Here is a 21,667-nt window from a genome sequence, read left to right on the forward strand (position 1 = left end):
GTGAGAGGCAAGAGACGAAGAAGGACCAGAAGAGAGACAGAGAGGACAGAAAGTTCGCCCGGTCTCCGAACACATTTGCTGTCTCTGCCTCATCCTACAAAGCATGGGATTGGGCTCTTGCGATGCCCACTGAGACGCCAGCTTGTGACTCACCCCGAACACGGACGCCAAGTTGAAGCGTAAGCGGAACGAAATGAAGTCTCTAACAGCGCGCTGTTGGAAGTATCACCTGCCATTCTTCATGTCCCCCTCCTTTCACACGAAAAGTGTTCGACACTCTGCCCCTATTCATCCCGATCCGTGAGCAAACTCTCCTCTCATGAAAAGGTTGATGCTGATCAAGCACAACAACAAATTCGAATCAACCATCAAAGAAAAAGCTTTCATCAGAGGGGAAGGTCCGTAAATTGTTGGACAGCGCCAGAGATCCGACGCCTTTTGGTGTGGGGGTGGGGGCATTTTTGGGCAAGGTGAAGGATAGTATACAGCAAACAAGGAGGATTCTAGGACATGACGAACAAATGCGAGTAGAAACGATGACTAGAGAAACAGAGAGAGAGGGAGAGAGAGAGAGATAGAAGCAGGAAAGATCAAGAGCAACTCGAGGAAGATGCCACTAGCGACAACCGACCTTGAGGCTCTTTGCCCAAAAGACGGAACAATGTATGTGTGTATGTTCTTGCAAAGCTGAAATGAACTGGAAGGAATCAACACAAGCGGCCCGGTCGCCAAGACTGGGCACTGCCAGTTGTGTTAATCCCCAAACCGATCACGCTTTGATCTTGCTGTGTGCAAGCAAAGCAAGTGCAAACGTTCAAGACCACCAGGTGATGGGCACAACGCCAGCATCCAGACCCGAGAGCTGCTCGAAAGCACCCGTCGAAAGGTCCAGCGAGCCCGAGTCGCAAGTAGGACACGTGTCGGCAACAACAGCAGAGATCGTCTTGCCGTTGGCCTGGATCCACACCGTCTGCCCGCAAAGGTCGTCCGACATCTGCGCAGAGTTAACCGCGACCAGAGGCGTAGAGTCGCTGTTCCACTGCCCGCACGAACCGGGGTTGCCGTTCTGCCGGGTTACAATCGAGGTTTGAGATGATGGTGGGTGTCGAGAGAAGAGGATGATAAGTCAGTACAGGTCTTCCGAGATGGTGTCGAGACAGATAGGGTTTCATGCCACGCTTGCGAAATGAAGTGGCAGGAAAGCCGACCTCATTTGGTGGGTGTGCATGGCTAAAGCAGCAGGAAGTGGGTTCAAAGACTTACCTGGTAGAAGTAGGTGGCCTGGCCCTGACCGCCGGCGCGCTTCGTCATGGGAGCGGCAACAACAGCAGAGGCGGCAGCGAGAGCCGAAACAACAAGGGTAGTGAACTGCATTGTAAAGGGTTTGTGAGAGTGAGTTGAGACTCGGAGAGATAGTTGTGTAGAGTGTATGTATGGAATGGAGCTGGTTGACGAATTCAATGGGAAGGGGGTCGAACGAGGGCTCCTCTTTATACGATCGAGGGTCGCCAAAGAGCCCTTCGCCGGGGGTCTACAGCATAATGGGCAGGCCACTGATGATTTCTACGCTGTACGATACAGCGACGGAAGGTTTAGGCAGTATTCACGCTGTAGGAACAACAGGTACAACCAGAGACGGAAAAGTTTTGCGTGCCTTGCTGCCAGAGAGTAGAGTTGGTGTTCCTTGGCGGCTGAACAGTACCCACAGCGGAAACGTCCAGTGCGGTGCGTTTGCACCGCCGAATAATTCTAGGGACCCAACAGAAGGCGGTACCTAACGAACGACAACATCAAGAAGGAAAGCCATACGGAGTCCGTTCGGTGTCGGTGAAAACGAGTGGGGGAGAGCACGGAATCGGACAGCGATGGAGGGGACTAGGGGAGACCGGAATGACAGCGAGACGGAAGCCCAGCCGCAGCCGCAGCTGCTTTCCAAACACACCATCTGCAAAGCTGACAAGACTGATTTTGGCAACGAGGGTACAACCACCTGTCCCTCAACCTTGTCTCGCGATCCTCTTGTCTCTCGCTGACACCTCCCCTCCGCGTGGCTTTACGGATCGATGCCGCTCGGGTTTGTCACAAGCGAACAATAGCTTGTTTGTAGAGCTCTGAGCACTGTCGAGACGAGCTCCCCCCTCTGTCTTTCTCTCTCTTTCTCAAGATCGACATATAGGAAGAAGCGAAACGTAACTGAACATCATCGTTGCAGAAGCGACGTCTAGCGAGCATCTGTCAGCGTTGCACTCCTTTCACTCTCTCTGCAACCCCCCTGAAAATCAATGGGCCGAACGTGGATCAAGCGAACCAAACCGTATCCGAGGAACAACCACTGTGTCAGGTGAAATTGGAAGTGCAGGAGAACAACTGCAAACGGGAACGTGGTTTCAGAAGACGACGGCGGGACAGTGACGGAAGAGGCTGGCTGGCTGGCAGTGGGGGGGAAGGGCGGAGTCGGCGGTAACAGACAGCTGTCCCAGTAAAAGAGCGAGCGGTTCGACGTCGGCTCGCGTGATTCTTCTTCCAGCTAAATTTAGGAAGCTTTTCTTTTTTGGCAAGCACCCTCGAAATTGTGGCCGTGGATTTCAAGCGCAACTTTTGCTCATCACGCACTTGCTCTCTTGCATCGAGGCTTTCTCTCTTGCTCCCCTCTTTCTCTTTCTCCGGGAGCATCGCTGCCTGCCAATCAAGTTCGCCAAAGCCACCGCGCCTTGCCCCTTCGTGGCTGCAGTCTGCAGTCGAACGCCGGGTTCAAAGCTCAAATCGACGGTTGGAGCTGCAGCTGGGCGTACGTGTGGGGGAGTGCAGGTGCGTGACCGGAACCGGAAGGATGGCGCTCGATGTTCGAAACTCTGCTGTCTCGCGCCTCGACTGATGGGTGCATCGGTTCGATCGCAAGCCGTGTAAGCTGCAAGCCAGATCGAGAGCTGAACGGCTTTGATCCGGTCAGGTGCTGGACTCAAGTGCATTCCTTGTTCTACGCAACAGCATGAGTGGGGGGAAGGAGGGAGGGCCAAGGGTTCATGTGGATCGAGCTCATCGTGCGACCGTCGACGACAGAGTGCATTCTTCCAGCTTCAGAGGCCGCGAGTCAGAGACAAGCTGCCGCAGCGCGGAATAGTCGCCGTGGGCCGAACTCCGAGCTGAGTGTGAGTCTAGTTCGCATCGGCTCTGCTCTGCGCAAGGACAGCTCGGGAACTGATCCGCTCTGTGGAAAAGCCGGCAAAGCTCGACATGCTTCGGTCTGTGCAAGAGAACACCCGATGCAAGGTGTCGGCACTGTGCTGTGTTGGATTACAAATGTCGCATGCCTGTGTCTGCTGCGGCTGTGAGACCGTGCTGCGGCAACCCACGCGCGGGTGGAAGCGGCCTTACGTCCACAATTGTTCCCATGGCAGAGGCTGTAATAGAATGGCCCTGTCAGGGTACCAGCGCACTGGAAGGCTTATGTTCCAACTGAAATGAATGCTGATCGGTCTCAGAGCGAGCGATCGTTTTGTCTGATGAACAGGATTCTGAGACCAACCTTCTCCGAGGCTGTGTGGGTCGGGAGTAGCAAGCTGGCCAAATGCCATGCTGAAAATTGTCTCAGCTGCGTGAGGAGCGAGACTGCAGCGCGGTGTTTGAACGGTGAACCATATGCAATTCCGGAACGTGATGGCCCTCGTGGCTTTCCCGAACAGGCAAGTTGTTGGCTGGCAGGGATGACCGACCGCGTGTACCCCGTTTTCGCCCAGCGCATTCCTCTCCTCGTGTGACACTCTGGTCCAGATCATGAAGCTTTCATCCAGCATTATCGGACATGTTGTGCAAGTACAGTGACGAGCGTGGGAAGCTCTGCGTGCAAGCATGACTGACAGCACAGGCGGCGGCAAACCGTTCAAAACCTCCACAACCCCAGTTTTGAAAAGGTTGAGAAGAAGCATAATTGCCGTGACTGGCCGCGTTTGACACATGAATGCCGACCGTCAGCGACGAATGGGCATTCTTTGCAGTGAACACCGACTGCGTGTGAAATTGAAGTGTGAGCGGTCTCTCGCAAACTCGCCTTCCGTTGGTCGACCCCGGAAACTGCGACTTGCCCATCGCACTTCCGATGGCCTCCGCGCGATGTGCGCAACGCTGCTTTTGTTGCGGTACCGTGTGGTTGTCAGCATTGCGCATGCTTCGATGCGAGTGTAGTTTGCATCAGATTGTCACAGAGCATCGACTATGCCTCTCGTTCACATTTCAAATCCACGCGTGAAAGAACCCGAGCCCGCCTCGGACCCCCTCGATCGTTGTGTATCGCACTTGTTGCCTTGTGCTGTCGCGCCAGCTTCACGGCATCGTAGGTTTACACGAAGCTTTGTCACATCGCTGAATTCGCCTGTGCTGGCTTGATCGATGCATCCTTCGCTGGGGACGATGGTGGATCGAGGCGGTGGAAAACGAGCTGGAAGGTCGCCGAAGAAGTTGGAATCCAAGACACCGATGATCGACACATGACACCTGATCGACGTCGACTCTTCTTCCCGATCTACGTAGGCAACAAGTCCGCTTTGGCCCAGCACTACAGAAAAATCTCGCAATCTCCGAACGATCCACACGGTGGAGTGATATCTCAGGAGTGCTCTCGTCCGCATCTACCCGCTCCGCCCTGCTCCACGAACTCGTGCTTGTCGCTTCGTGCGGAAACGCCGGCGTCGATCCCATGCATTTTTCCTGCGATTAAAGTGACCACTATTCAAGCGTGTGATTTTCAGCCATCCTCTTTTCTTTCTCGGTTGATAAATTTCCTTTTCATGATTTAAGCATTCTAGCATGAGCTCTAACAGACACAGAGAATAGTGCAAAATCACCGATGCATCGAGAAACGCTGTGACCGGATCGGTCCCTTGGCTGCTCATGTTTGGATCGACGCAGACAGGGTAGAAATCAAGAGAGAAAATATTCGGAATGTGATTCCGGACATTGGACGGCCTGCTGATCTGCAGAGGCGGATCGACACGCGGTAACGAGCGAAGACGAGCTCGGGCTGACACGCCGGCCGCTCATTTCCCCCTGCGCAATGCAGCGTCGTCGAACTGTTGCAGATCGATACGCTTTGCAAAGATGACTGGCTGTTGGAACCGCCAGCAACATCGCTGGTGCAGCAGCAGCCCTTCATCACCCTGCATGCCAATCCAAAGTACACCAAGACGAGAGCGGTTCAAGGTGCGTCTGGCTTCGAACTTCACGGCCAAGTTGATCAGGCACGTTGAGCGAGCTCGTTCAAAGACTTATGCTCACGTACGCCCACATGCCTTTAAGATGATGGCGATCAGCCAGACATCTCACATCTCACCGGGCCCTCAAGTGCGACTAGCACGCGATCAGGCGTGCTGAAGTTGATCTAGCCCCTCTTCTGACGGGCTTCCATAAGAAATAGCCAAGGCCGAACGTTGGAAGCAAGGACGAACGTGCCAAGAGGTCAGACTCTAGGCGTGGGGACCGAGCAGGAGATGGACGGGCAAGCATATAAGCAAGAGGCCAAGAAGAACGAGACGCAGCAGCACGCAAGTGTGTCGGTCGGCGTTGCCAAATTACCGGTCGGATCGCCCGCTTGGCTTGCATGGGCTTGCGTGGACGTGTGTTGGCTGGCGTTTGCTTGAGGTTGGCTGGTTGGCTGACTGGCTGGCTTCGCTGGCGCAGCTAGCTGGAGACCGTAGCTAACGGCTCTTCGAACGGAACGGCTGAATATTTTTCGATTCGTTTTCCTTGATCGAGAGAGGCATTTTGGTACTAGATCAGCTAGCTAGCTGCCTTTGCCGATTTCCACTTGCGGAGCGTGCTCGAAAGCCCCTCTCTCGGTGTCCGCTGCCGGCCACAACGCCCCTGTTCGGCCAACACGCGCCCAGTGATGATGAAAATTCCTATTTCGATGTCGCGCTGTGCTGCCCTAATTTCCATTCTCTTGGCCGAAAACAACCGCCAGCTAGGCAAAAGAGCCAGCCAAGGGCGACGACGCAGGGCGCAGAGGGAGAAAGGATGGAATGGTCAGGGTCTTTTCGGATTTTTGTTTCAAAATCAAAGTGTCAAAAATGCATCGCAACAATCAATGCACACCACCCGTCGCCAGCAGCCATTGCTTCAGCTCGGACACAGCCGCCAGCTGGAAATCCGATGAGAGGCTGATCTGCTCTGCGTGCGTGTCTCTCTGTGTGTGCGTTGGCTGTGCCTGTTTTGGGCCTTTATCGCTTTCTCGTGTGCCTCCGCTCGCTCCCATTCTCATCATCGATCGAACCCTGGTTTGGCGTCATCGACCTTTCTCCTCCTCCTTTCCCTCTTTCTCTTCCTTCTCCGCATCCTTTTCATCATCTCTCTCTCTCTCTCGCGGACCTTACGACTTTTGGTTGCATCTCTCATACAACTAGGCTCGCTAGACTCGACCCTGTCATTTGCCATTTTTGCAACGTCACGACCCGGACTCCCTTTTCGACTACGGCCGGACACACTCGATCTGTTCACGAGCACCCACCGCGCGTCACACACCTCTTCATCGACTGCATTAGGACCAAAGTCACACGCTGAAAACAAGGCGAACGAGCAACTTCCATTAGCCAGCGCTGTGCACTCGGCAGCCTTTCTGCTACTTTCCAACTCGGCGTAAAGGACAGACCATAACGTCACCGGAGGCCGTACCCCCATCAACGGAGCGCGTTTGGCCAGTCACAGCGCCCCAGGCACGACTCACCACCCTAAGCGCAAAGCGAGAGCCTTCCGTGGCCTTCACATTACATCATGGCGACACCCGCCTCGTCGGCATACGCCTTCCATCACCGCTTTGATGCTGTGCCGGACAAGCACTCCGCGATCGCCAACGGAAACCCTGCTGATGCACCCAAGCGTGAAGAGCACTTTGAGTACCCTGACCTAGATGCTGGTCAGTTTTACTCTTCGGCCGCGCCACATACCGCTACAGCTACAGCACCCGCACCCGCTCCTTCCAATCTCCCCGACTTTCCAGAGTTCAAGAGCTTCGACTCCAAGTCCGAATTCTTTTCTGGAAACAACTTTTTCCAGCAGTATGCGCCTCAGCCCGCGCTCTCGGCTGCCTTGGTCGAGCCTCAGTCTGCACAGATCGAAGGCAGCCCCGAGCTCGACCAGCTCGATACAACTGCTAAATCGGAAGCACAACAAGCAGCGCCAGAAGCACCAGCACCAGCAGCAGCAGCCCCTCGTGACGAGCAGGAGCCCGCACAGCCCGCATCGCCCCCTCAACCGCAGCAACACGCTCCGGCTCCTGCACCGCAAGTGTCTGCAGAGACAGGCAGAGCAGACGTGAATGGCAGCGCGGAGTCGCATTCGCATCCGCAACAGCACGAGCCGCAGCAGGCCCATCAAGCTCCTGAGCAGCCACAGCTCGAACGTCACTTTTCCTCGGCCAGCTCCTACGTCCAACAGCCCTCGTCGCACACCGTCAGCCACGACTCGCAAGCCCCTTCCCATCACTCGCATACCAGCCAGCGCAGTCCGCTCCCCAAGCCTCCGTCAATGCCCAACTCTCCGCCCACGCAGCACATACAGACAAATGGAGTTGGATATCAACATAACATGCCGCCACGCAGCCCTCCAGCTCCCGCATTTGCCTTCCCTGGGCAGACAGCCCCAGCCACAGGATCATCACAGTTGCAATCAGCCGCATCACCGCACAGGCCGCTTCCTCAGCCTTCTGCCGATGCTCTTCCCATGGCTGGCCTTAATATCAACGGAGCAGAGCGTCCCACCGATCAGCAGCCACCCGCCCAACCCGCCAACAATCGCGACGAGAGCGGCGACCGAATCCGACCGAGCAGCTTTTTCGGTATGCAGAGGCCTGCTGCTGCGCTTAACGCTGCCGGCCAACAAGTGCCAGTCCCTGCCAGCATGCTCGCGGACGACGACGGCTTCTACCAGGACCAGCAGCATCTCAGTCAGACCAACGGCCAACCTCAGCCTCAGCAGCGCAACCTGCAAGACATGCAACAGGCCCCTCGCCCCTCGTCCTTCTTTGGTGCAGAGGGCGAGCTGGCATCCAATGGCGCCCCAGAGTCCTTGTCCAACTCCAGCCACGCACGCGATGCGAGTGCACCTGGAACGCGCCGCTCTTCCATCCATCGCGCAGAGTCGACGCTTCGTGGCATCTCAACCGCTGCTGGTGGCACAGGAAACGGTCCCATGCCGACCTCGGGTGGCTTCGGAGGCCTTGGTCCCGCGGGCGCAACGCGTCCTGCTAGCATTGCTCCATCGGTAGCGAGCGGGCCGTTGCTCGACCACAGCCATCTCAAGGTCGGCCAAAAAGCATCTTTGCTCAGCCACGGAAAGACGCTCGAGCTCTACCGCCAAAATGCAAAGAAGACCAACGACCCTAACCTCATCTACGAGCTCGCCGTCTTTATGGTCGACGCCGCTAAGACTATGGGCACTGACGAAGACGGAACTGGACCCGTCACAGCCGTCAACGGCCCCAACAAGATCGACACGCAGAAGGAAGAGCTCATGAAGGAGGCCACCGGCCTGCTCAAGAAAATCGCCGATCGAGGCCACCCGGACGCGCAGTACTTCCTGGCCGACTGCTACGCAAACGGCATCGGCACGCGCACGGGCAAGCAAGACTTTGGGCAAGCCTACACCTACTTTGTCCTCGCTGCGAAGCACGGCCATCCCGATGCTGCCTACCGCGCAGGCACCTGCTACGAGAAGGGCTGGGGCTGCCGCAAGGACACGGGCAAGGCGCTCCAGTTCTATCGCAAGTCGGCCGCCCAGAGCCATCCAGGTGCCATGTACCGCCTCGCTACTGCTGAGCTCAATGGCGAACTTGGCCTCAAGAAGAACGCCAAGGAGGGCGTCAAGTGGCTCAAGCGCTCCGCCGAAGCTGCCACTCCCGAGTTCCCACACGCGCTTCACGAGCTCGCGCTGCTTCACGAGCGTGGCATCGACAACGTACTCTTTGTCGACCCCGAGTACAGCTGCGAGCTGCTCGCGCAGGCGGGCGAGTTGGGATACGCACCCAGCGCCTACAAGCTCGGCGTCAACTACGAGTACGGACGCATGGGCTGCCCGCAGGACGGAGGTCTCAGCATCCACATGTACAACATCGCCGCCCAGCAGAACCACAAGGAGGCCTGCTTTGCGCTCACCGCCTGGTACCTGGTGGGTGCGCCGGGCATCTTGCCTCAGTCGGACACCGAGGCCTACCTGTGGGCCAAAAAGGCAGCCGAGCAGGGTCTTGCCAAGGCGGAATACGCCGTGGGCTACTTTACAGAGATGGGCATCGGCACTGTCAAGGACCTCGCCGAGGCCAGAGCGTGGTACCAGAGGGCAGCCGATCACGGTGACAAGCGTGCCAACCAGCGCGTGGCCGCGCTTCAAGGTCAAGGTCAAGGGCAAGGTCGGGGCGGCCCAACTAGCCTTGCTGGTGTTGGCGCAGCACAGCCGCCCATCAATCGACAGCAGCAGCGCATGGAGCAGAAGCAAGAGCAGCGCGAGAGCATGCACGAGTTTGGACGACGCGCTCAGCCCACTTCGGCGCCCTTCCCGGGCAGCTTCACGCAGAGCTCGATGGCGCCGAGCACGCAGATGAGCTATCCGTCGCCGCTCGCCATGCGAGAAGCGCAGACGGCGCAGCGAGAGCAGCAGTATATGGCTAATGTGGCCGCCAACGAGCGGGCCCAGGCACGCGCCATGCTGCGACATTCGCCATCGCAGGCCGAATTAGGCTCACCCATGTCTGCTGGTGCTTCGCCCGTGATCGGCTTGCCTCGTCCACCATCCATCATGCCGCAGCAGCATCCACAGTACCAGCCGCAGCAGCATCAGCAGTATCAGCAGTATCAGCCACAGCAGGCGCCTTTTCAGGTTGCGCAACCGCCCCGACAAGGCTCTCCATCGTCGCAGCCACCCATGCCGTTCTCGCAGCAACAGGCGTACCCTTCCTATCCCATGAGCGCCAGCACGGCTCCTCCGCAGCCGGCTGCCAACGGGGCGGTGCACGCGCACAACCCCATGTTCCCACCTGCACACGGTCCTCACTACACTTCTCATCCCGGTATGGGAGCTGGTCCCGGTCCTGGACTCGGTCCCGCCGGCCCTGGCAGTCCTACCATGGGTGGTGCTCCGACTAGCACGTCGCCACCTGCCAAGGCTGACTTGGGCAAGGACGATGACAAGAAAAAGAAGAAGGGTTGGTTCGGCCGATCGTAGGTCGAGCTTCCTCGAACACGTTGCTCTGCATTCGTCTCGGAAATCCTCTCACTCTCACAGCCACACTCAGCATACCTCTCTCACTTGCTTGATGCATGTTTTGGTCTCAACTTTCTCGACCGTTCCTACACACCTTTCCATCTCGCTATTCTTGTGAACAATTGAATTTTTGCACTCTTCTGATGCCCTCTTGATGGTTTGCGTCGAGACTGTGTTGCTGTTACTGTGAGTGCCAGTTGTTTTTGATGTAGGTAGAGCAGTGAAGGCCAATGAACCGCACCGATGACTCGAGCTTTGAAGAAGCGAGGGGGGAAAAGGGGTATATATCATACTGTAGGTCCATGGCAGCGCGCTGGCTGGGTTCAAACATGCCTGGTCTCCGCTATCGGCTCGGCCATGACTTTTGTCCAATCCACCGCCTTGTCTTTTTCACTATCCAGGGGCCCTACCAGGCAGATGCTGTCTCCGCGCAGCACGTACAGCCCGAGCGGCACCTCCTCCACGCCCTCGTCGGCGCTGAATATCCGCTCGATGGATGAGGCGAGGATGATGCTACCTACCGAGTCCGACCCGCGGAGCGTGCCGACGAGGACGCGCCCGTCTTGCGTGAGCACGAGCACGCGCTGGTTGGCGTACTGCTGCAGCGCAGACATCGTGTTGCACCTTCGACTCCGACTTGACTCGCACCGCTCTGCTTCGTGTGGGTGAAAGCGGCAACAAGGCCCGGTGTTGTGCCAGGTGCCAATCTCGATGCTGTGTTGCCAAGGCGCTTATTTGACGAGGACAATTGGTGCCATGTGAGGTGTGAACGCGGAGTTTAATCTTGAGAAGCCAAGGGCTGAGAGTGAAGGGAGTGCGAGGAGCTGTACGCCCTGCTCGAGGATGGATGAGTGTGTCCTTCCGTCTTTGCCTCGGATGGATGCGAATTGGCCTGCTTTGCAGAAGCACTTGGCGTGGGTACTGAGGGGTCAAGATCCGGATGCGATATTCAGGACTGGGGACAAGCCGGTCGGCCAGTGTGTCGTGGAGATGGTTAGTTGGTGATGGAGACGTGGAAGAGGAAGAAAGGAAGCCAGAAAAGTGGAGCAAAGGCGGCCTCAAGTCACGTGTTAGAGTGAGGCAGCCGATGCACGCAAATCGGACTGTACGGACTGAGATTTGGGGCGATATCCCGCGAGAAGCACAGACTGGAATGACGATGAGAAAAGGCAAAGGAAGCGATGTTGAGTTCAGGCTCACTTTCGGAAGAAACTGGGCGAACTGGGCGAACTGCATCGACGCACGAGCATCGAGGACGGTCCACTTGTTCGTCATCAGCAGCAGTGCATCCCAATCTTCCCCTCCTTCTCAACAAGTAACACACTCTATTGCGCTGTTTGTGATCCAGCATGCTCGCATCTCGTAGCGTTCGCGCCGCCGCCGTTGCCGCTACTGCTGCGGCTGCGCCCATGCGCTCGTCTCCTATCGCAGCGCGTGCATTCGCAACAGTGACACGGTCGTCGACGAGGCCTCGAACCTTGCTCGCATCGCCAACAGTCGCGGCGAGATCATTTGAGCAAGTGGGACGACGCACGCTATTCACTCGAGCACCGCCAACGCCGCTGGCCCGCACCAAGCAGTACATCTATCTCGTCTTTGCCCTTGCGGCGGGTACGCTCGGTGTCGCATACTATGTAGACTCCCGATCGGCCATCCACCGCTGGATCGCCATTCCTGCGCTCAAAGCGTTCCTCGACCCTGAATCTGCCCAGAAGCTCGCCATCAAGATGCTTGAGACGGGACTGGCACCGCGCGACCTTGTCGATGACGACGCTGTGCTCGAAACCGAACTCTTCGGCAGGAAGCTCTCGAACCCGATCGGCCTTGCCGCTGGCTTTGACAAGCAGGCCGAGGCCATCGATGGTCTACTTGATCTTGGCTTTGGCTTCATCGAGATCGGCAGTGTCACGCCCGAGCCGCAGCCGGGTAACCCGCAACCACGCTACTTCCGCCTGATCGAGGACAACGCCTGCATCAACCGTTTCGGCTTCAACTCGGAAGGTCACAATGTCATCCTCAGCCGTTTGAGGGATCGCATCCGAAGGTGGCTCCTTCACTCGTCGAGCGTGGCTAGCTTGCAAGACGCGCTCGTTGCGGCGCCCGACTCGGCCACTGCGGATGCTAGGCAGTTGATCGCTACGCACCCCAAGAGCACCTCGGCATTTGTCGACGCTACGGACCTGCCTCGAAGCTTGCGACCGGCCAAGCTGCTCGGCATCAACCTGGGTAAGAACAAGACTAGCAAGGAGGAGAGCGTCGACGACTATGTCAAGGGTGTCGAGCGTCTTGGACCGTATGCCGACATGATCATCGTCAACGTCAGCAGTCCCAACACACCCGGTCTGCGTCGTCTCCAGCGCCGTGGCGTGCTCGAGGACCTGCTGACTCAGGTGGCCAAGGCTCGCGACGGCATGGTCGAGTCGCATCTGCGATTCTCGGACAAGAAGGTGCCTGTGCCTCTGCTCGTCAAGATCGCACCGGACCTGAGCGAGGAGGAGCTGCACGACGTGGCCGATGCAGCGCTCAAGAGCGGTATCGATGGGCTGGTCATCAGCAACACCACCATCTCTCGCCCGGCATCGCTCCGATCATCCGAGCACGTCCGCGAGACGGGCGGTCTGTCCGGCCCACCCGTCAAGCCGCTTGCGCTCAAGGCGCTCACCACGGTGCACAAGCGCTTGGAGGGAAAATTGCCCATCATCGGATGCGGTGGTATCGCCAACGGTCAGGACGCGCTGGATTTCGCCAAGGCCGGTGCCAGCGCCATTGAGCTGTACACGTCTTTCGGCTACCAGGGCGTCGGCCTACCGCGACGACTCAAGGACGAGCTGGTGGAACTGCTCAAAGCCGAGGGCAAGACGTGGAAGCAGGTCGTGGGATCTGGTATCGACCTGTCCAGCATCTCGATTGCCGCTCCCAACGCCGAAACCCCCACGGGTCTGCACCCGGGCAGTGACGCCGCGTTTGAAAAGAGCGTCGCCAGCGTCAAGCTCGAGCTCGACGGACTGCGTGAAAAGTTCGGCCTCAACCAGACACTGACCAAGGAGAACTTGCAGAGCTTCCTGCCCACGCGCGAGTCGGATGCGAGCTACTACGATCTCATCCAGCAGGCTCACTCTGCGCTTGGGCTCGAGTTCGCAGCCGGTGAAAAGACCTCGCTCTCGGCACCTTCTTCCACCGCTCCCCCCAAGCAGGACAAGCCCACCGCAGGCGAGAAACAGGTGGCCAAGGCGCAGGAGCTGCTGCACGATCCCAAAGTGCCGAATGTTAACGTGGACCTCAAGGAAAAGACGCGCAAGGTGTTTGGCGAGACGACGCAGGGTAAAGTGCTCGAGGCTAAGGAAAACGCGGCGAATCGCGATTTCGCAAAGATCGACAAGGTCCGTGTTGTCTAAGTTCCCATTGGGGGGGGGGGGGGGTGCCTGGCTGTCTCTGTTAGAATTCACCTTACCTCTTGATCATGACGAAGCACGTGGGAGAGCCTGATGAGAGGAGAGAGATGCTGTTGAGCATGCTTCGTAATCGGCTTCATCGGCGGCAAACCGAGTCCAAGGGCACAATTTGAGCAGCAGCAACAGTGAGCCGTTGAAGATTTATTTCAGGTCATGGGTTCGGGAGCAGCGAAACCCAGAGGAGAAAGCGGAGTGACTGATTTGGAGTTGACGAATTTGGGGATTTTGGGTTGCTTGGACCATCTTTTTCTGTCGTTATTCTCATCGTCTTGTTCTGCGGTGCCACGTCCCACATTCCAACATCCTACCACCTCATCGCTGCCGTCTCCCGACAGTTGTGCTCAACCAACCTAGAGACACGGCTCATCCGGTCTTCTGAGAACGCGGCGCTCAGCATCCGGCAACGCTGTTACTTCCAGTTTTCTTGCGGTCATCGGTGTTTGCGACACATTCAGAGGCACAGCATTGCGCTCATATACCTCCGTCCGTTCTGCTATATACTACGCTTAGACGCCCAATCGATCAGCAGGCGGCCACCCAGTATCCAGAGCAGGAGTAGGGCAGGCTTGGACATGGCTGGTACCTGAACACGGCTGAGCTGCCTTTGCCCCACCATCCCTTTTGTTCCTCGCCCCGGCTTTGTTTCAGCTCCGCACATCACCATGTCGGCCCTCGGCGTACATCAGAGCGATGCGCTCAATCGCATCTTTGCTGGCCTCAAGAGCAGAGACGAAGCTACACGCCAAGCAGCGGGCGAAGAGCTGAAGTCCCACGTCGCCTTTGTCGTCTCGGAACTCAAGGGCGACAGCCTCTCCACCTTCAACAACGACCTCCACCGCAGAATCTTCGAGCTCACTCACAGTCAACATGTTCACGAAAAGCTCGGCGGTATCATCGCCATCGAGGATGTCATCGAGCAGGAGAGCGAGGACAACAGCGCGCGTCTGTACCGATTCTACCAATACCTCAAACCTAACCTGCCATGCAACGACGCCTCGGTCATGATTGCTGCTTCGCGCGCTCTTGGAAGAGTCGCGTATCACGGTGGTCAGTCGCTCGGAGAACAGTTCATAGAGTTCGAAGTGCTGCGTGCGCTCGACTTCCTCCAAGCAGGCGACCGCAACGAGTCGGGTCGATACGCTGCCGTACTCATCATCCGCGAGATGGCCAAAAAGGTGCCGCAGCAGTTCCATCCCTATGTTCCTCGTGTCCTCGACCGTATTTGGGTCGCTTTGCGCGATGTTCGTGTCATCGTCAGGGAAGGCGCCGCAGAAGCCATGGGTGCCTGTCTTGGCATCATCGCTGCTCGTGAAAAGCAGATGGGCAGCCACTTTTTCGAGTCCATCTACGAAGAAGCCGAGAAGGGTCTCAAGATGAGCGCCGCCGAGGCCATCCACGGCAGTCTGCTTGCCGTGCAGCAGCTTCTCCAGCATTCTAAGACCTTCATGCGCAACCGCTTCCAGCGCGCCTGCGAGCTCGTCTTCCGTCTGCACAAGCATCGCGATCCGCTCATCCGCCGCACCATCACCAATCTCGTTCCCGTCTTGGCCCGCTACGACCCACACTACTTTGCCGAAGAGCATCTCGGCGCCGTCATGGGCATCCTCACCGAGCAGTTGCGCAAGGAAAAGGACCGATCGCCCAAGGAGTCCGCGCAGACGTTCGAGACGATTGGCTTTGTCGCCGCTGCCATGGGACCTCGGATGAAGCCCTTTATCGAGCCTGTTTTGGCCTGCGTCAAGGAAGGCCTGCAGATGCGCGGCAAGAAGAATGCTCCTCCAGAAGGTCCTATCTTCCTCTGCGTCGGCAATCTGGCCACGGCCGTCGGTCCACACCTCACACGGTACATGCATGATCTGCTCGACCTCATGTTCTCCTGCGGACTCAGCATCCCGCTCGTCACAGCGCTGGATGGCATCGTCAAGGCTATTCCACCACTCATGAAGGTGGTGCAGGATCGTCTGTTGGACATGCTGTCCATGACACTCATCGGCCAACCCTACCGTCCGCTAGGCGCACCAGCGAGTCTGCGCCCCTCGGCCAATGCGAATCGTGACGTCGTGTCCGCTCAGAACGTCGAGTCGAAAGGTGTCGAAACCATCACCGTAGCGCTGCAGACGCTAGGCAGATTCGATTTTCAAGGCCACATTCTCAACGAGTTTGTCCGCAACTGCACCCTGCCTTACCTCGAAGATGACCATGCTGCAGTGCGTCAAGCTGCCGCCGAGACATGCGCGGATCTGTTTGTCAACGATCCCATCTGCCGTCAGACCAGCATGCATGCCATCGAGGTTGTTAACGATGTGCTCGACAAGCTCATGACCGTAGGCATCGCTGACCCGGACCCGGAGCTTCGTTGGACTGTACTCAGCAAGTTCGGCGCGCAGGAGCAATTCGACCGCCATCTCGCGCAGTCCGAGTACGTGCGTTCGCTCTTTATCGCGCTCAACGACGAAAAGTTCAAGGTGCGCGAGGTGGCCATCGTCATTATCGGTCGTCTGGCCAAGCACAATCCAGCCTACGTGATGCCGTCGCTCCGCAAGGCACTGATCCAATTGCTGACCGAGCTCGAGTACTCGACCGTCAGCAGGCACAAGGAGGAGGCTGCCAAGCTGTTGACAGAGGTCGTGCGCGCTTCACAACGACTCGTCAAGTCGTATGCTTTGCCCATGCTCGAGGTGCTGCTGCCTAAGGCGAATGATCCCAGCGTGGGCGTTGCCGCAAGGGTCATGGAGTGTCTCGGTGAGCTCGCAAGGGTGGGAGGCGAAGACCTCGCGCCCCATGTGGATCAGCTGATGCGTCTAGCCATCGACCAGCTCTCTAGCACTGCGCCTGGTTCATCCACCGCAAAGCGAGATGCAGCGCTCAAAACTTTGGGTCTCGTCGCTTCCAATACCGGTCACGTTGTCAACCCGTACCTCACATACCGGAACCTGCTCGGCACCATCGTCAAGATTCTCAAGACCGAGCAATCAAAACCCGTCCGTCGCGAAACGATCCGCGTCATGGGCATCCTCGGTGCCTTGGACCCCTACAGATACAAGCTGCTAGAAAAGAATGGTGACGAGGGCCAGGACGAGACGGCCAAAGGAAGCGGAACGGATCTCTTTGAACTTGCGTTGGCCATCGGTACTTCGACAGACGACTATTATCAGAACATCGCCATCGATGCACTCATCACCATCCTCCAAGACCCTTCGCTCTCGACGCACCACCACGCCGTCATCGAAGCCATCATGTACATGTTCAAGACGCAGGGTCTGAAGTGCGTCACTTTCTTGCCGCAGATCATCCCGGCCTTCCTCAACGTCATTCGCACGTGCGGCACGGGTCTCTCGGAGTTCTACTTCCAGCAGCTTGCCATCCTCATCTCGATCATCAAGCAGCACGTCCGCAGCTATCTCGAGCCCATCTTTGAGCTGGTGCAGGAAAACTGGAATCCCAACTCGAGTATTCAGCTGACCATCGTCTCGCTTGTCGAAGCCGTTGCAAAGGCGCTCGAAGGCGAGTTCAAATCGTATCTGCCCATCTTGCTACCCAACATGCTGCAGACGCTCGACGGCGAGATCACCAGCAAGCGTCAGCCCACGTTGCTTCGCATTCTGCAGGCTTTCTATGTGTTTGGCTCCAATATCGAGGAGTACCTGCACCTGGTGTTGCCGGTTGTTGTCAAGATGTTCGAGCGTCCAGATGATTCACAAACGCTCCGCCGTGCTGCGATTCTGACCGTGGGCAACCTGTCGCGCAAGGTCAGCTTCTGCGACCACGCCTCGCGCGTCATTCACCCGCTCGTTCGCGTGCTGCCCTCCGGGACCACCGACATCCGCAATGCCGTCATGGAGACTTTATCGGCGTTGGTCGTCCAGCTCGGTGCTTCGTACGCCATCTTTATCCCCGTTGTCAATAAGGTGCTTGTGCAGAATCGCATCCAGCATGCGACGTACGATCAACTCGTCACCAAGCTGCTCAACGGCGAACGCCTTCCTCAGGATCTGTCCGCCGCTGACAATGCACTCGGCAGCAAGGTCGACGAGTCACCCCAAGCCGAAGCCAACAAGATGACTGTCAACCAGCAGCATCTCAAGCAGGCTTGGGACACGTCCAAGGTTTCGACCAGCGAGGATTGGCAAGAGTGGCTGAGGAGGATGGCCGTCGAGTTCATGCGTGAATCGCCTAGCCATGCATTGAGAGCGTGCAGAAGCCTTGCAGATGTCTATCCAGCCTTGGCGTACGGCCTCTTCAATGTCGCCTTTGTCTCGTGCTGGACCGAGCTCTACGAGCAGTACCAGAGCGACTTGGTCAAGGCGCTCGAGACGGCATTCGACGCGCCCGAGGTGCCTGGTGATGTGGTGCACATGCTGCTCAACCTGGCCGAGTTCATGGAGCACGACGACAAGGCGTTGCCCATCAACATCCGCGTCCTTGGCGACCGCGCCTACAAGTTTCACAGCTATGCAAAGGCACTCCACTACAAGGAGGCCGAATTCCTTACGGATCCTTCGCCGCAGGTCGTTGAGAGTCTTATTGACATCAACACCAAGCTGCAGCAGTCGGACGCCGCATTCGGTGCGCTCACATATGCTCGCGAGCATCTTGACATCACTCACCATGAAGAGTGGTATGAAAAGCTGCACCGCTGGGAGGAGGCCTTGTCGGCGTACGACCGCAAGGCGATGCTCGATCCAGACGACTACGCCGTGGCGTTCGGCAAAATGCGCTGTCTGCACGCCTTGGGAGAATGGGAGCACCTCTCGGATCTCGTGCAGCAGAAATGGGGCAGGGCTGACATGGAGGACCGCCGCCACATGGCGCCTCTGGCCGCTGCAGCCGCCTGGTCGCTTGGCCAGTGGGACTCGATGGACGACTACATCTCGGCCATGCGTTCTGATTCGTCTGAAAGATCTTTCTACCGAGCCATTCTGCACACACACCGTTCGCAGCGAGCAGCGGCCAACAAGCAGATTGCCAAGGCGCGAGAGTCGCTCGACTCGGAACTCACTGCGCTCATCAGCGAGAGCTACGGCCGAGCGTACGATCTCATGGTGCGCACTCAGATGCTTTCCGAGCTCGAAGAGGCGTTGGCCTACAAGCTCGACTACAAAGAGCAGCCTGACCGTCAGGCTACCATCCGCTCGACGTGGATGAAGCGACTCAAGGGTTGCCAGCCCGAGGTCGAGGTGTGGCAGCGCATCTTGTCGGTGCGGTCCATCGTGCTGACTCCGGCCGACGATACCGAGACGTGGATCAAATTTGCCAATCTGTGTCGCAAGTCTGGCCGAATGGTGCTGGCCGAGAAGACGCTCAACTCGCTGTTGGGTCCTGAGCGAACCAATACTGACCCGAGGTCGCCCATCGGTCCCAGGGCACCGCCTCCGGTCATCTACGCTCACCTCAAGTTCATGTGGGCATCTGGCGCCAGGATTGAGTCGCTCAGCTACCTGCAGGACTTTACGCTCCATCTGGCTGAGGACCTTGGTGTCCACACCGTGGACGAGCACGGTAATCTGATCACGCAGGACTGGCAGTCGTCGCCACGGCTCGGCGAGTTTGCACGTCTGTTGGCGCGTTGCTTCTTCAAGCAAGGTGAATGGCAGATGTCGTTGCGCGAGAACTGGGTCACGGACGATAATAGCAATGTCATTGAGAGCTACCGCAGAGCAACGGAGTTGGACAGGAATTGGTACAAGGCATGGCACGCTTGGGCGCTGGCGAATTTCGAGATCATCTCGCACCACGAGGAGAGGAACGAGCAGATCACCCCGCAGATGATTGCGGCCAGCATCGTGCCGTCCGTGCAGGGCTTCTTCCGCTCGATCGCACTGGCGAGCGGCAACTCGTTGCAGGATACGCTGCGCTTGCTCACCTTGTGGTTCAAGTACGGCCATCAGGAGGATGTCTCGCAGGCGGTGAGCGAAGGATTTGCAAGTGTCATTGTCGACACGTGGCTCGAGGTGATTCCGCAGATCATTGCACGTATTACTGCGCCCTCGCCGCGTGTGCGGCGTCTGATCCACAACCTGCTGTCGGATGTCGGTCTTGCACACCCGCAGGCGCTCGTGTACCCGCTCACGGTAGCTGCCAAGAGTCCCAGCCACATGCGTATCCAAGCTGCGATGGGTATCATGGACAACGTGCGCGAGCATTCGCCCGTTCTGGTGGAGCAGGCGCTGCTTGTATCGAACGAGCTCATTCGCGTGGCTATCCTGTGGCACGAGATGTGGCACGAAGGGCTCGAAGAGGCATCCAGGCTGTACTTCACCGAGCACAACATCGACGCCATGTTTGCCACGCTCGAGCCGCTGCACGATGCACTGGAAAAGGGTCCCGAGACGTTGCGCGAGACGTCGTTCGCCCAGACGCACGGCCGCGATCTCGCCGAGGCGAGGGAATGTGGACGTCGCTTCAGGCAGTACGGCGACATTTCGGATCTCAACCAGGCGTGGGATCTCTACTACCACGTGTTCAAGAAGATCACCAAGCAGCTGCCGGCGGGCAACTCGGTGCAGCTGGATCTTCAGTACGTTTCGCCCAAGCTTTTGGCGATGCGCGACCTGGAGCTGGCGGTGCCCGGAACGTACCAGTCTGGCAAGCCGATTGTGTGCATTACGCGGTTCGAGCAGATTGTGCTGGTCATCGCATCCAAGCAGCATCCCCGACGTCTCAAGATGAAGGGCTCGGACGGCAAGACGTACCAGTATCTGCTCAAGGGTCACGAGGACTTGCGACAGGACGAACGTGTCATGCAGCTCTTCGGTCTGGTCAACACGCTGCTGTCGATCGACTCGGAGAGTTACAAGCGCCGACTCGAGATTCGGCGATTCCCTGTCATCCCGCTCTCGCCCAACACGGGCATGCTTGGCTGGGTCGAGAACACGGATACGCTGCACGTGCTCATCAAAGAGTACCGCGAGCAGCACAAGATCTTGCTCAACATCGAGCACCGGCTGATGCTGCAGATGGCGCCGGACTACGACCACCTCACGCTGATGCAGAAAGTGGAAGTGTTCGAGTACGCGCTCGACAACACGCCGGGCCAAGATCTGTACCGTGTGCTGTGGCTCAAGTCGCGCAATTCCGAGTCGTGGCTGGAGCGCCGTCTGGCGTACACGCGCTCTCTGGCCGTATCGTCGGTTGCGGGCTACATCTTGGGCCTGGGCGATCGCCACCCGTCGAACCTGTTGCTGGATCGCTTGACAGGCCAAATTGTGCATATCGATTTCGGCGACTGTTTCGAGATCGCGTGTCACCGCCCCAAGTTCCCCGAGAAAGTGCCGTTCCGCTTGACACGCATGTTGGTCAATGCGATGGAGGTGGGCGGAATCAAGGGCACGTTCAAGGTGACGGCGGAGAACACGATGAGGGTGTTGCGCGACAACAAGGAGTCGGTGCTGGCGCTGCTCGAGGCGTTTGTGCATGATCCGTTGATCTCGTGGCGACTGGTGGCGGACGATGCGGAGCAGCAGAGGGCGCCGGATGCACAGGAGAACGAGGCGGCGGCTACGGCGGGCAACGATGCAGCTGGCTCGGCGGCGGCGGCGGGTGGAGCGGGGACAGGCGCGGTGACGGGGGCAGCCAACGTGGGAGCCTCGGGAACCGTCGCGCCGAATCAGCGTCAGCAGGACGCCTCCCAAGCCGGCACCGGTGCCGGCGCACCCGGCACAACAAATGTCCCAGGAGGAGGAGGCGCCATCGCCGCCGCCGTCCCTGCAGGCCCGTCCGCTGCCGTCGCAGGTGGCGCTCCCCCCACAGCCGTTGCACCAGCTGCCGCCGCCGCCGCAGCAGCAGGCCACGACATGCGCAACCAGCGCGCGCTCGAAGTTGTCCGTCGCATCCAGAACAAGCTCAGCGGCCGAGACTTCAACCCCGCCGAGAGCCTCAGCGTCTCGGCCCAGATCGAAAGGCTCGTCCAGGACGCCACGAGCAAGGAGAACCTGTGCGTCGCGTTTGTTGGCTGGTGTTCGTTCTGGTAAACG

The 21,667-nt window shown here is 58.1% G+C and overlaps 5 protein-coding genes across 5 annotated transcripts; 3 read left to right on the forward strand and 2 right to left on the reverse strand.

Annotated features, from left to right (window-relative positions):
• Positions 1–814: 814 nt before the first annotated feature.
• Positions 815–1,374, reverse strand: EX895_005872 (uncharacterized protein; the record flags this gene model as incomplete). The annotated part of the gene is made up of 2 exons (XM_029886464.1): positions 815–1,066; positions 1,264–1,374. 2 exons carry the CDS (start codon positions 1,372–1,374, stop codon positions 815–817), a joined length of 363 nt encoding a protein of 120 aa, XP_029736777.1.
• A 5,388-nt stretch (positions 1,375–6,762) lies between these two features.
• On the forward strand, positions 6,763–10,203 carry EX895_005873 (uncharacterized protein; the record flags this gene model as incomplete). Its single annotated transcript, XM_029886465.1, has 1 exon — positions 6,763–10,203. One exon carries the CDS (start codon positions 6,763–6,765, stop codon positions 10,201–10,203), a length of 3,441 nt encoding a protein of 1,146 aa, XP_029736778.1.
• A 362-nt stretch (positions 10,204–10,565) lies between these two features.
• On the reverse strand, positions 10,566–10,856 carry EX895_005874 (uncharacterized protein; the record flags this gene model as incomplete). Its single annotated transcript, XM_029886466.1, has 1 exon — positions 10,566–10,856. The coding sequence occupies one exon, from the start codon at positions 10,854–10,856 to the stop codon at positions 10,566–10,568; it is 291 nt and encodes a 96-aa protein (XP_029736779.1).
• A 735-nt stretch (positions 10,857–11,591) lies between these two features.
• Positions 11,592–13,637, forward strand: EX895_005875 (uncharacterized protein; the record flags this gene model as incomplete). The annotated part of the gene is made up of 1 exon (XM_029886467.1): positions 11,592–13,637. The coding sequence occupies one exon, from the start codon at positions 11,592–11,594 to the stop codon at positions 13,635–13,637; it is 2,046 nt and encodes a 681-aa protein (XP_029736780.1).
• Positions 13,638–14,356: 719 nt separating this feature from the next.
• On the forward strand, positions 14,357–21,664 carry EX895_005876 (uncharacterized protein; the record flags this gene model as incomplete). The annotated part of the gene is made up of 1 exon (XM_029886468.1): positions 14,357–21,664. One exon carries the CDS (start codon positions 14,357–14,359, stop codon positions 21,662–21,664), a length of 7,308 nt encoding a protein of 2,435 aa, XP_029736781.1.
• Between the last annotated feature and the right edge of the window lie 3 nt (positions 21,665–21,667).

This window comes from Sporisorium graminicola, chromosome SGRAM_8, assembly GCF_005498985.1.
Source record: "Sporisorium graminicola strain CBS 10092 chromosome SGRAM_8, whole genome shotgun sequence".
NCBI classification, from domain to species: Eukaryota; Fungi; Basidiomycota; class Ustilaginomycetes; order Ustilaginales; family Ustilaginaceae; genus Sporisorium; species Sporisorium graminicola.